A 13,671-nucleotide genomic window follows, 5' to 3' on the forward strand; every position below is an offset into this window, starting at 1 on the left:
CCCCCCTGTCGCGGCTCGTCTCGCTCACCATGGTCTCGCTCCTTCTCGTACGACGTGACGGCGACATCCTCGTGCTCCTCGTGCATTCGTTGCCCCGCTCGTCACGGCGGTGGCCGTCACCGTCACTCGTCACTTCTTCCACTACTCGTCTCGCTCGCGCGCCTCCTTGCATTAATCGCCCGCCAGGACTGAACCAACTAACCAACTTCTTGAAGTTGCGGCTGCGTTCGATCGCTCCTCAACATTTCGTTTGACGCTTTGGCTCCGGCTGGCTCCGGCGGCACCGGGCGCGGGATCGTCGTGTCGGTCACGGGGCGCATTCGACGCGCTGCATTGGTCAGGCCGCCGAGGCTCCAGCAGCGCAAGGTCAGGTGTGTGCGCCGCCGTCGCCAGGTCCCGCCCCGCCCGTGCGCCCCTCCGGATGGATGTGTTCTTCTCCGGTCCCATTCATTCATTACACGCTGCAGTGTGCCTGCGGTGGAGGCGCGCTCTTTTGGAATATTTTCCAGTTTTGTGTTTTGTTCCGTTCCGGGCCCTCCTCGCGGTTCTTCGGTTCGCCGCCGATCAGAGAGCGCGCGGCCTGAAAAGGGTATTGGCTCTGGACGCACATCCTGGCTGTCAGGAGTGGAGCCAGTGAACCGGCACCGCCCTCCCCGACCCGGCCCGACACCCCCTCCTCCTCCTGCCCCTTGCAGTGCAGCCCACTTCCTAGCGCTGCCACTAGATGGCGTGCGGGGCCTTCCCTGCTTGCTCCCCTGCTATGCCTAGTAGAGAGACTATACCCTATGCCGGCAGATGGGGCCACAAGGAAAGCAAAAGGCGCGCACGACGGTACTTCCCCCACCCCCACCGCACCGGCTGCCGGGCACGATGGTTCCAGGAAAGAAAAAAAAACAATTTCGAAATTCATTTTAATATGAGGTAAAACAGTACACACCAGCTACATATACAACGTACAAAGTTTACAGAAAATAATCTATCGACCCAAACTGTACTGTACATAAATACATTTTGCATTATCTATTCCAATACAAATTAATTGAGCATTTTCTAATTACAATGTCCAGTTTATACAACACTGCATAGATACATCTCTCTAAATACATACTTACAATGGGACCACTTACATAGGCAAGTATAAAACTAGCATACAAAAGAAGCCTTCAGTAGTACTATACAATTATATACTAGTTTCTCTGAGCTGGATGCAGATGGGCAATTCACACACATCACTTTTGTGAGATTATGTTTTCAATAAAGACTGGAAAAGGCAAATAACATTTAGAAGATTGCATTCAGCAAGATCTGGATGGACTTTGCTGTATTCAGTATGGTGGGTCTCCCAGGTTGTGTGCTTTCCAGCAGGCATAAAGACAAACAAGGTAATTTATCTTAAAGTTTCAAAGAGTAAATTATTACAGGAATAATTTACTTTTGGTCTGTTTTCTGAATTTTACCAATTCCTTGCCGTCATAATAAAATATATATCATGATATGTCATGATCGCCCATTCATCTCTTGTAAGTATGTTATGGTACATCCCTTCATACATCTATTAAAATGGCACCAAATTTTGTCTTAATGACCATACCACAGAAGCATTCTTACAAAAAGAATACCAAGACACAATAGAACACCACACATACATCTGCTCACATTCATACAGTATTAAATTAAATAGAACTACGTCTTTCATAAGATGTAATAAATGTTTTTTTTTTGTTTCTGAGCCCTGGTGGCTTCTATACCAGGCTATATAAATTTTTATAGGGCAACAATTTTGTACACAATTTTGATTTATAATTTCCATAGACATCAATTTGCAAGAAAGTGACAAAACAAAAACATAACGAACTTTAAAGAAATGTTTCCTAAAAAATAATTTGGTGTTACGCATGTCATTCCCCCAAAATGGAAAAGTAAATGATAAGAACTAGAACATAAAGTAGAACAAAATCAACAGTTTAAATAAAGATTCTTAAAAGAACAGAAAACAACTTGTTTAACAACTCAACAGAAAAGATAAAAAGATTTATCAACAATAACATTCAGTGATCAGGTACATAGATGTACTTTACAGCATTAAAGATTGAAGAGGTCACCATGAAAAATAACGTTAGTACAATTAAAAAGAACAGGATGAGAAGGGAGAAAATAAAATCAAAAAAATATTCACCAGGATGATAAATCATGCTGTAAAGCTGACAATATTTTCCACTAACAGATACTAAATGAAGCCTCACAACAAATTAATAATACTACTACCAGATCCTACACCTAAAATATGCACCCCTCCATCTGCAGTGAAAATCTTAATGCAATCAGGTCTGAAAAAAATTGATGACTCAACTTACAGGCTGGGCAAGTTTGCTGTTTGAAGGATTGAAACTGATTGGTCGGTACCCTTTGTTTTTATTCCTGCCAAATGGCTGAAGACCCAGGAATGTACTTGTAGATCCTTCAGGCTGCAAAATAAAGATGATACAAGAAATAAGATTTCAATAAGGTACCATTGTTTTTGAAATACAAGCACATAAGAGGCAGTACATACTTTTTCAATATTCTCCTGCTGATTGTTACTTTCTTTTGAGTCTGTTAAAGGTGGAATCTCCTGAACTTTTTCAGCATGGTCTACATCAATAGCAAAGCTAGTGGCTGAATCAATGTCTTGAACTGGGGTGAGACTGCGACTTCGAGGAGGACTTGATATTGGACTTTGTTGACGCTTCTTTTCCACTGCTTTTTCCAACAGGGGCAAAGCATTTATTCCTGGGGAAGCTGGTCTATTATCTCTTGAATACAAAGCAAACTGGGGCTCAGGACTGCAACGAAGACTTCCTTGCCGGCTGAGGGAGGGGTTTGAATCACAGCTGCTGTGGTTACCTTGAGGACTGGCCGATCTAGAGAAAAATTAACATGAGTAGCAAAATTAATATTCAGTTATCAGAAAAGAAACTGTAAGAAGAGGTGTGAGAGAGAAAAGTGAGAGCTAGAGGACAGTGAAGATAACACCAGAGAATGCTGAAAAGAGAAAAAGTCACTCAGAAGATTTAAACAGTTTGTAATTATTGATAAACTATTGGAGATAAGTACACACCGCAAAGATCATTATCACTACTCCTAGGAAAAAAATATTATTGAAACAGTTAGAATGAGAGTTAAAGGACCACACCTCTGCATTTTAGCACAGCATTAGTCAAAATAAAAATACGTATCTAGGTTGTGTAATGCCCCAGTAAACTGTTTTACAAAACAGGAAGCCTTCAAAACACAAACCTTAAATACACCATCATGCAAAATTAAGGCAAAAATAAAATGCAACAAACCACATTACCAAAACCTCTACAGTACTGCCTGAGAGTTAAAAACATAAAGCATGACATTACTTAAAAAGATTTGAAACTAAGAAAAATTACAGATCTTATCCAAAGCAATCAAAAATGTTAGGTAAAAATAAAGAAGCAATGTAAACTACCTTGTCCCCCTACAAATAAAATAAATGATCTAGAACTTGACAACTAAAAATATTAAGAGAAGAAAATGTTACAGACAAAAATCTATATGACATCAAGATGGGTTTGACTCCTGTAGGGAGCACACTTCCTAAAAGTAATTTTCAAACACATCTAAAACACTTGTCTCTGTGATTTAAACCACTAATAATATAGACTGTATGGCAAGGGTCCTCCATGTAATCTATTCTAATAGAAAATTAGATATAATATATTAGTCCGTAAGAAAGAAATAGAAAGTTTGAATTAAGGAGAAAATCACAGTATAAAGTGTGTGAAAGGTGCGAAAAAGATAGATAATCTTTTTTAAATGTACACAAACCTGTAGACCTGATCCTTGCCTTCTGCATGTGATGTGGCAGACAGTTGATAATGACGTTGAATGTTGACTAGTTAAATGATTAGCAGAACTCCATCCCACTACTTCTAAAACCTGTGTGAGACATACAATTGTAACAACATCACCCACTTTTATATACAGCTTGTAGCAATCATCCAATAAACCAAGCATCTGGTTCTGTTCCTCTAATTATGTACAGACATTAATTTACTGTATTTTGTCCTCTAATTAATTGGTACCCAGAAACCAAAATGCTTTGTTTATTATTCCAAGGCATACAGCCAAACACCGTCTACAGAACATGCTTCCAATCCAAACATAGATTGCTACTCTTAATCAGTTCAAAATCGTGTATATAAATTAAAAACTTGTATATATTTCCAACCAGAAACATGTACTTTAGTGAGGCAGTAGCTACCGTACATGTACGGAACAAATTTTCCTCTTTTAGATTAAATATAACCCACTGCACCCTCCAAATATAAGTATGTACCAATTCTCAGCACCTCTCACCCATACCAAGTGTTAAGGGGCTATCATGCAACCAAAAAGAAAATTCTATTACACTCACCTCAACCATAACATATTATATAATTTCACCCCAAAGAAAACTACAGAAATTATTAATGTTTCTGTTTCCTAGTTTCCAATATACTGTAGCTAATAAGTTACCTGCTCCTCTGTAGGTGTGGCTGTGGCCTGTAGTAGCCTGCTCCTTGTCGAGAAGTTGGCCTTGTATTAGGCTGTGATAGCTCAGAGTCAGAGCTCGCCAAGGACCGTCCACCAAGTGGCACAGTACCATGAGCAAAATCTCGTCGATAGTTGTCCGACGAAGAGGATCGAGGGGTGGATATTCCACGTTCAGACTCAACAAGAACAGAGACGGGGGCTAAAAATAAATATTTAAAATAAAAGTTACGATAGAGAGATTAAATCTTAAACAATAAACGCATCAAAACTAATCTCAGGGTTGGACTTACTTGAATTGTGATGGTGGTTTGCCACATAGACAGGAGTATTTTTGGGTATGTCAAATACTGCCTCAGGATGTACAGTATTCCTCTTCACTGCATTCGGCTCCGCTCCACTATGCAATGAATCCAGGCTGGGGTCCAGTAATCTGCAGCTGAATGGGAAGAAAGTTCGGTTTCAAATTTTCATTTTCTCTGTGTGTCGCGCAGAGGCGTTGGGGCGCACTGGCTCACCTCGACGGCCGGTAGTCCCTGTACTCCCTCTGATTCTGGCGGTACTCGCTGAGCACCTGGGTGCCGGGCATCCCCGGCCCGCCCGGCGAGCTCTTGTGGTCCGAGGCCATCTTGCCGTTGGAGGCGGGGGAGGCCGGCGCGGGCGCGCCGTCGGGCTCGGCGCGGTGCCTGTTGGGCCCCGGGAGCGGCGCGTCCTCGCCGACGGAGCGCCAGTCCACGGGCAGCGAGCTGTACGGCCCCGGGCCGGCGGACTCGTTGTGCTCCTCCAGGTTGAAGAGGCGCAGCTGGTGCCGGATGTTGGCCTTCTCCCGCGCGCGCTTCCGCTGGAACTCCTCCTCCACGCGCCGCATGGCCTCCAGCTCGCTCAGCCGCTGTTGCTCTGTGGGCAGAGAAGAATAAAATGAGCCCACCCCTTGCGTATTGATAAAGTCAACCCGTATGCACGCGTGTACTGTAGTGCGTAGGGTAGTATGGCGCCAACGGTGCTAGTATGTGGAAATGCAGCCTCGCCTCGCACACCGCCTTAGTTAGACTGCATGGCATGCATGCATGCTTGCGGGTTGCCTACCCGGCAGACCACATGGCGCGTTGGTCAGGAGTCGTGAACCAGGTTCGTCACCCTCACCTTTTAGCTCGGCGTCCTTGGAGAGCTTCTCGGCGATGCGCCTACGCTCGATCTGGCGCAGCGTGCTCTGGAAGGTGAAGCGCTTGGGGCGCAGCTTGCGGTCCAGGGCCTTGCGCACGTCGGCGTGGTAGCGGTCCCGCTGCTGCCGCTCGCGCTGCGGCCCCGGCGCCGGCTGCGCCTGCTGGTCGGGCGAGGGCGAGTGCGAGGGCGACGGCGGCGCGCTGCCGCCCAGCTCGCGCATCTCGCGCTGCGGCGCCCGGTGCCCGTTGAGGAGTCCCGTGGTCACCGAGTCCCGCGGCCGGTCGCGCTCCCGGCTGCGGCTCACCTCGGCGCTGCGCGACCGCTCCCTGCCGGACAACAAGCATGGCGTTAGTGCCTTGCAGGATCGGGGGAAACAAGGGGGGAGGTGAAGGGGGTCACTCTTCCCACCTCTGGTCGCCGAACCTCTTGTTGTTGCTGAAGTCGGGGAGGTACATGACGTGGCCGCCGGTGGCCAGGTACGAGAAGCTGGGCTGCTTGAGCACGTCCCGGAACAGGTTGTCCTCGTGGTCGGCGCGGTCGCGGTCCTCGCGGTCCGGGCTGGACGGTGACTCCCTGCTGCCGGGGCTGGTGCGCCACGCCTCGGGCGCCTGCAGGTTGAGCGAGCTGGGCACGCTGCGGCTCAGCAGCCAGTTGCCGTCCAGCGGCCGGCCGCGGTCCGGCGCCCCCGAGTCCACGTCGTCGGCCTGCTCCCGGCGGCCGCCGATCCCCAGGGACCGGCGCACGTTGCGCAGGCTGTGGAAGGACAAGGAGGCCTCGTCGGGCGGCGTGAGCGCGCTCCAGCTCTGCGGAGGGTAGAGATCGAGGTTCTAACACCGGCCGGGCAGCTGAGACAAGATTAATTTAAAGTCGGGGATTTACCTTATTGCCGTCGAACGCGGCGCTGTACTGCGACAGCTGGTTGTCGCGGGGGAGGGACAGCGAGAACAGGTGCGACCGCGGGGAGAACTTGGCGGGGCCCGGCGTCCTGTGGGGGCCCAGCCCGAGGCCCAGCCCCAGTCCCAGCCGGCTCGCGTGGGGAGACACGGGGGACTCCAGGTCGCCGTCCGAGCTCGACTCCTCGTCGCCCTCCAGGTCCTGCTGCGGCGTCCACGCCACCACGAGCGACTTGTTGGCTGGGCCCGCCTTCCTCGGCAGCCCCTGCAGTCCCTGCAGTCCCTGCAGTCCCTGGAGGCCCTGTAGCCCCTCGGACGAGTCCTCGTGGCCGCCGATGGGGCTCGCGTCTCCGGAGATGCCCGAGTCGCCGGACTTGTCGTGGCTGCCAATGCCCATGCCCCGCACGGGGTGACCTAGTCCACCAGGATGCGCCAGGTGACCCGGGAGGCCGCCGGCGGGCAGCGGCGCCGTGGGCCGCGACATGCGATGGATCCGTTCCTCCAGCTCCTCGACGACATCGTTCTCGCCGTCGATCGCTGGGCTGCCGTCGGCGCACAACGGCATGGGCAGCGGATACAGGCCGCCGGGCTGTGGCCCCCCGTCCAGCGAGGACAGCTGGCGCCACGCCGCCGTCGGCGAAAAACGAGGAACTTCCAGTCGCTTTTTGGGCAGCGTCGGCCTCAACTGGAGAGCGATGCCACCCAAGTTCTGAAAAAAAATGAAGGTAGAGATAAAACATATTTAGAAAACCCGGACTCTAACATCTTCCTGGTCGGACCGTCCTTACCTCGTCCTCGCGCTCCGCCTCGCTCGACATGCTGGCCGAGCCCGAGGTGGTGTGGGTCGTGGGGCCGGCCGAGGGCGCTCCCGGCCCCGGGACGCGCCTGATCTCCTGCGCGAAGCGCTCCACCTCGGCCGTGCGCCGCTCCCGGTCGCGCTCGCGCTCCCGCGCGCCGACAACCACCCCGGGGCCCTGGCCGGCCGACCCGGACCCGGCACCCGCCGAGGACGCGTCCTCGCTCGACATGCCGAAGTAGAACGTGCGCACCGGGACGTCCCGGTCTCGGCGGTCTGACCCGACGCCCGACGCCTTCGCCGGGGAGTTTGGCAGACTAAAACAAACCAGACAAAAATACGTATACCGCGAGGAAATTTCAACAATTGAGAACCAAGTTACAGTAAATTGTTTCGCGCTGTAGATTTACTAAGTCGTAAAGTTATTTTTAGTAAACAAAATCATCCATACATTTCCCAGTGCTTGGTGCCGCCGGTGCGGCGCCGTTGATCGTGCTCGTCTGAGTGCTTCGAGTTGACGGGCTCCGGGGTGGACTCTCTGCCCGAGCCCTCGCCCCGCCGATTGCTGTCCTCGGAGCGCGCCCGGCCGACTCGGCCCCGCCCGTTTACGCTGTAAGAAAAGGAAGATGTGTTAAACAAAAGTGTTAAACTGAAGTTAAAAAATGCGACGAAGTTCATTGAAATAAATGTGCTCCAGTTTAAACAAATATCCCTCCTATCAGCGTCACAACTTGCAGCCCATCCTGCACAGCAGACGTTACACTCACCGGCCGATGGCGTCCGCGGACTTGCCCCTGGTGATATGACTAGGCCTCGGCACCACCATGGAGGGCTTGGCGTCGGCGTGGTCCTCACCGACGGGACCCTCCCGCTCGCGACTAGGCAGGGGCGTAGGCCCCAGGTTGGTCCTCAGCTTGCGCGCCACCTCCAGAAGCTCCGCCTGCGACACGAAACAAGTGTTTGTAATTTAAGCAGATCATAGATTTATTGCACTCGATTGATAACTAAACAAAGAAATCATACAAAACAGTTGACTGACAGTTTTATTTCTTTGTGAGGAAAACGCCCCAAGCCAAGCAAGTGTATTTACGGGATATTGCGTGTAGGTAAACAACCGCAGCAATTTGTGGGTTACCTGGAACTCGGGCGTGGAAAGGCTTCTCTGCAGCGCGGGCCTCCTGGTCGAGGGCGGGGACGCCGAGGGCGACTCCCTGCTCCGGCCCCGGTGGGGCATGACCGCCCCCGCGGGCGCCGGGCCCCCGCCGCCCACCCCGTTCTGGTTGTTGCGCTTGGTCTCGGCGCGCGTCTTGAACAGCCGGTTCCTCCTCGTCGGCATCCTCGAGTCCCGCGGGTCTCTGGGGTCGCCGCCGTCGCCGTGGGCCGCCCGCTCCCACTGGTACGAGTCCGGCGAAGAGCTGTCCAGCTGCAGAAGAGAGCGATGAGTTAGAGGGCCGCGGTCAGCGGGGCGTGTCCGCGCGTCTCGCCCAGGACGTCGTCGTGGAAGTGACGTACTACTCACCCCGGTGGTGCCTGGCGGCGGCGCCGGCGCCTTGTACTTCTTCCTGGACCTGCTGATCCGCAGCTTGGCGGGCGAGTCGTCGCGCATGTCCCGGTGGTCGCGGTGGTCCCGGTGGCCGCCGCGCTCCCTCGATGGGTCCCTGGACGACGGCCTCATCTCCTTGGGCAGCCGCAGGTCCGGCTCGCTCCCGTACTGCGCCATCCCGCCGCCGTGGCCGCCGTGGCCCCCGCGGGGCAGGCCGTGGCTGCTGCCGCCCTCGCCGCCGCTCGTGTAGCCGCCGCCGCCGCCACCGCCGCGGGACCCGTAGCCGCCCTGGTGGCGCCGGTCGCGCTCGCGCTCGCGGTGGTGCGACTGGCTACGCGCGCGGTACAGTCCCGTCGCTGGCCCCGGCCGCACATCCTGCTGAAGAAAAGGTAGACTTAGTTCAGACCGTCCATGCTTCAGAGGGTGCAATTTCACCATATTGTCTCCCAAGAGACCATCACCCCGATCGGGCGCAAAAGGGTGGGCCGTGGTAAAGCGCTCCTCACCTTGAAGTCCTCGGCGGCGTGCCGGCGGCCGCTGATGGTGCCGCCCGAGTGCAGGATGTCACCATTCTCGGTGCGGTGCAGGCGCGTGCCGGGCCCCAGGGGCACGGGCAGCACCTTGCAGTGCTCGGGCAGCATGGACGGCCGGCCGCCGGGGCCGCCCGACGCGCCGCCGACGACATCCCCGCCGCTGGCCGTGCGCCGCAGGTCGCGCGGGAAGGAGTGCGCCCAGTGCGCGCGCGGCCCCTGCTGCGGGTGGCCCGGGTGGTGGCCCTGCGGCGGCCCGGGGGAGTGCTGGTGGGTCAGCTGGTGGGCCTGCGAGTGTGAGGCCCCCATGGCGGCGCGGGCCTTCGAGCATGCCTAGCGGCTCCTCCCTGAAACACAACGGGAAAACGAAAACCATGTCAAAGCAGTCCTGAAGAGGTGTTACGGGGGAGACTGTAAGTACACCTTTTAGGACACCGAACGTGCAGTTTGGGCGCAACCGCGCACGACCTCGGTAACCGCCCCCCCCTCCCCACTCTTTCCACCCGCACACAGAACAGGTGCGGGCGACAACCGGACGAGCATCCCAAGGCTCCCGGGGACCAGGTCGACCAGCGCACCGCACTAGCAGCAGCTCAGAGGCACGAGTGGTGTGGAGGTTGTTATGAACCTGATCATGACCGAAGGAAGGGATATCTATATTCTTGCCTAGAAAACACCGCTTTGGTCCTTTTCAATGTTCCTTGACACCCCCATCACACAGACAAGCCGACGGCGGTACGTTTTATCGGCACCGCCTCCATGGGACGGTCGTCTCGTCATGCCGGAGATCGTCCCTAAATGCCCCCTCGGCCGCACCTGGCCGCCGGCGCGGCCGGGCTGGCTTGACACGGACCTCGGGCAGACGACCGGATCGACGATCGACGGGGATCGACCGATCGACCCCGCGGCCAAACGACGGCCAACTGAGATTAGTGCCGAGTGGATCCGCCTCGCCGGCGCGCTAGTGAGGGGCGCGGGGAGGGCGGCGAGGACGCGCCTGGCCGGGGCGGGGTCGGGGCGATGGAGTGGCGATATCCTCTCGGGGGGAAAGGGAGGAGGCGGAGGAGACGGGTTTGCACCTCCATCTTGTCCTCATCTAGCCGCGTCCGAAAGGAGAACACAAAGGCCGACTGCGGCGACAGAGCAGGGCAGGCAGGCAGCCATCGGGGCGAAGTAGCGTCTCTTATCGGCGTCGAAAAATGTTCGATCGGAGTGCCGCCATTCGCTGAGGAGGAGAGGCCGCGGGAAGGGAACCTAGTCGGCGAGGCGCAGGGCTGGCGCTGCTGCGAGGCAGGTCGCGGCGTGGCGGCGCCGAGCGGAGCGGCGGAGCAGGGAGAGGAAGGAAGAGTTGAATGGCTCATTCTAGGAAAACTAAACCGTTGTCGTCGTCCCGTCTCGACCCGTCCCATCCCATCCCGTCCCCCCGCGCTCCCTTCGCTCTTCGCCCAGGGGGGCAGAAGGGGGTGGAGGAGAGGACTGGGAAGCGGAGAGAGAGAGAGAGAAAAACGCGAGTAAAAACAAAAGGACCGCGGCGCGGCGCCCTTCGCGAAAGTCTATCGTGCCAACTGACTTGTCGACCGGCGCACACTTCACCCGCGCGGCCATTTCATTCGCGTTCACTTCCCAGCCCCGCGAGTCATTGACACCCTTTCCGATTCGATGAGAGGGGAAAACAAACAACACCAACGGCCAACAAAAACAACAAAAAGGAAAACAAGCAACCCCAGGAGCCGACCGGCGAACATCATTGTCGTCTCCGACCCTTCCTGTACCAAATCATCGCCGTTCGGGGTTGCGGGTAAGGGGAAGGGGGGGTTGAACGAGGGCGGGGGTAGGGGGAGACAGAGAGATCGTCGGGAATGTCATAACAGCGGCGGTAGTCCGTCCCATCCGCCCGTGCGATATGAGGTGGCGCTGTCTTCCTTGCTCGTTCGAGTGTGTCGTTGTGCATTCTGCCCTCCTTCACCACATGCCCCCGTCTCTCTCTCTCTCACTCCTCATTCCGCACATTCTGGCTCGCTCGCTCCCTTATACTCCTCCTCCCACTCTGCTACTGCTCTGCCCTGCTGCAGCTGAAGCAAGACGTGTTCCCCCCTAATCTGTGTCAGAGTCGTGGCATACACACACGTCGTCGTAGGCGGCACACACACACATACATACACGCGACAAATCTGCCCCCTGCCCCCCGCAGAAGCAGTGCATCGCGCGTGGACAGGGGAAAGGAAAATGGAGCGGAACTTCGGTTTGTGTGTGTGTGTGTGTCTGAGAGAGTGACTTTCGCACAACTTCCGGCGACCGAGTCCTGTCAATGTCTCGTCACGATAGAGAGCCCCCCGCGCCCGGCCCTTCATACGGCATATGAAGCATGCATGCGTGATTTGGTAACAAAACAAAGGGTGTGTGTGTGTGTTGCTGGGCGGTATTGCGACGTCGAGCGGACGTGTACCTCACGCTCTCTCCTCCACCCTCCTTCTCTCTCTCTCCGATGATGAAAGGGAAATGCACGTGTGGAGGGCAGAGGGGGGAGGTGAGGGCAGGAGGAGGTACGTGGTTTTTGACATTATGAACTCTTCTCCCCTCACTTCTTTACCAGTTCGCGCTCACATCTCGATAAGAAGAAACCGAGCGGGTTATGAGAGGTAAGGAGGTCGGTCTGTCTCGGCGCGCGCCTCACACACTCACACACACACGCACACACACACACACACACACACACACACACACTTGCACGCCACCCACGGGCGTAACGTCCTCATCTCATCATGCACCGCCCCACTCTGCTGCCACCCACTCTCCCCCCCCCTCTCCCTCTCTCCCTCTCTCTCTCTCTCTCTCTCTCTCTCTCTCTCCCCCCCCCCCTCTCCTACTTCTTCCCTTCGCAGAGTCATCAGCATAATCATCATCATCGTGTCATGAACATTATCACCATATGTCATATGAACATTATCACCATATGTCATATGAACATTATCATCATCATGTTCGGCAACATTATCGTTCCCGTCCATCTTTGTTGTTATGCGGTCGTCTGGTTGTCTAATGATGATGTCTAGGAGCGGGCCAACCCGTTGTGCGCGCCTGTCGGCTGGGTTGCCTATGGCGTGGACCGCAAGCGCGGCGGGAGGAGAGAGAGAGCGAGAGAGCGATACGACGAGTACTGCTGAGCCGGTCGAAACCGGAGATAACACACCGAGAAGAAAAAGGGGAATGCCATATGAAATCGATCCGGAGAACACGGCGAATCGTAGGAGGTGCGACATAGAATGAGAGGGAAAAGCGGTGAGGAGGGGGAGACAGAAAGGGAGAGAGAGAAAGAGAGACACGTACCGACCATGTAGGGAGGGAAACGCACCGGTCCCCCGAGCCGGCCGGCCGGTAGGCTGACAGCCCGGCACAGAATGAGTGACTGTGGATCACTTTGCGGGGGTCACTCCTTCGGTCCAGGCCGCTCGCGCGCGCCGCCGCGCCTCGTCAGGTGGCCCCCCGTCGTCGCGGCCCGTCACATTTGGTGGCTATGGCGCTGTACCGCGGGCCAAGCTCGGCCCACCCACGAGCCTCTCTCAGCCGCACCACACTACTATACACCACAGCAGCAGCCAGCTCTGCCGCGGCGACCGCAGAAGCACCAGTAATGCGTGGGTGGAACGAGTACCAAAAGGATGAGGCACCCGCGGCGCTTGAACCCCGCTGCGCGAGGCGAGGGGGAGGGAAGGGGACCGACCAGACATCAAAAAAGCTACCTACCCGGTGTGCTCCGAGCATGAAGAAAAAAGTAAGCACTTGATGAGGACTTGACAAAAACACAAGCAGAAGGAGAGCGGGGGTTAGAGACACTGCGTCCGAGTATGCAATAATTGTGTGTGTGTGTACAGTGCAGTGACACCAGCAGCAAACACACCGCGAATCGTCGCCACGCCGTCGCCGCCGCCACCGCCGCCTTCCTCACACCTGTTCGACGGGCTTCGCCTCTCTTTGGTTTCACTTTCCACACCCCGCGACACCGCCGCAAGCGCCGAGCGCAGCTGCAGCTGCTGCGGCGGTGGTGCAGGCTATGCAGCTGCAAGGCGCCCCACCGCGGAGCCGAGCCTAGCCGGGCCCCCCTGCGGGCCTATTGTTTATTGTCACCGCGGACAATAAGGGATCGGCTCCCCCCCCCCTTCACCTCCATCCCCCACCTCTACCCCTATCTCTTACGACGTCCATTTC

At 55.2% G+C, this 13,671-nt stretch overlaps 2 protein-coding genes across 7 annotated transcripts in view; both read right to left on the reverse strand.

The window, feature by feature from the left end:
- The window catches only part of LOC113210347 (uncharacterized), a 7,546-nt gene extending 7,349 nt beyond the window's left edge, over window positions 1-197 (reverse strand). The window contains exon 1 of the mRNA XM_052273394.1: window positions 29-197. The gene's annotated coding sequence lies outside the window, so the exon portion shown is untranslated. The remainder of the gene's footprint in view (window positions 1-28) is intronic.
- A 700-nt stretch (window positions 198-897) lies between these two features.
- The window catches only part of LOC113210337 (uncharacterized), an 82,784-nt gene continuing 70,010 nt past the window's right edge, over window positions 898-13,671 (reverse strand). For 3 of the 6 annotated variants that reach the window (XM_052272894.1, XM_052272889.1, XM_026428291.2), the window contains 14 exons: window positions 9,442-9,812; window positions 8,912-9,313; window positions 8,528-8,815; window positions 8,160-8,332; window positions 7,844-8,002; window positions 7,385-7,709; window positions 6,583-7,305; window positions 6,112-6,506; window positions 5,683-6,029; window positions 5,058-5,436; window positions 4,833-4,978; window positions 4,525-4,741; window positions 2,552-2,900; window positions 898-2,465 (listed from right to left, as the gene is read on the reverse strand). In XM_052272894.1, coding sequence (XP_052128854.1) covers window positions 2,346-2,465; window positions 2,552-2,900; window positions 4,525-4,741; window positions 4,833-4,978; window positions 5,058-5,436; window positions 5,683-6,029; window positions 6,112-6,506; window positions 6,583-7,305; window positions 7,385-7,709; window positions 7,844-8,002; window positions 8,160-8,332; window positions 8,528-8,815; window positions 8,912-9,313; window positions 9,442-9,774 — 4,356 coding nt within the window. In that variant the 5' untranslated portion in view covers window positions 9,775-9,812 and the 3' untranslated portion in view covers window positions 898-2,345. Of the gene's footprint in view, window positions 2,466-2,551; window positions 2,901-3,834; window positions 3,946-4,524; window positions 4,742-4,832; window positions 4,979-5,057; window positions 5,437-5,682; window positions 6,030-6,111; window positions 6,507-6,582; window positions 7,306-7,384; window positions 7,710-7,843; window positions 8,003-8,159; window positions 8,333-8,527; window positions 8,816-8,911; window positions 9,314-9,441; window positions 9,813-13,671 lie in introns of those variants that run through there. The other 3 variants (XM_052272904.1, XM_052272898.1, XR_008011797.1) reach the window with 3 other exon arrangements.

Source organism: Frankliniella occidentalis, unplaced genomic scaffold (assembly GCF_000697945.3).
Source record: "Frankliniella occidentalis isolate FOCC.00 unplaced genomic scaffold, Focc_3.1 Scaffold7, whole genome shotgun sequence".
In the NCBI taxonomy this organism is placed as follows: domain Eukaryota; kingdom Metazoa; phylum Arthropoda; class Insecta; order Thysanoptera; family Thripidae; genus Frankliniella; species Frankliniella occidentalis.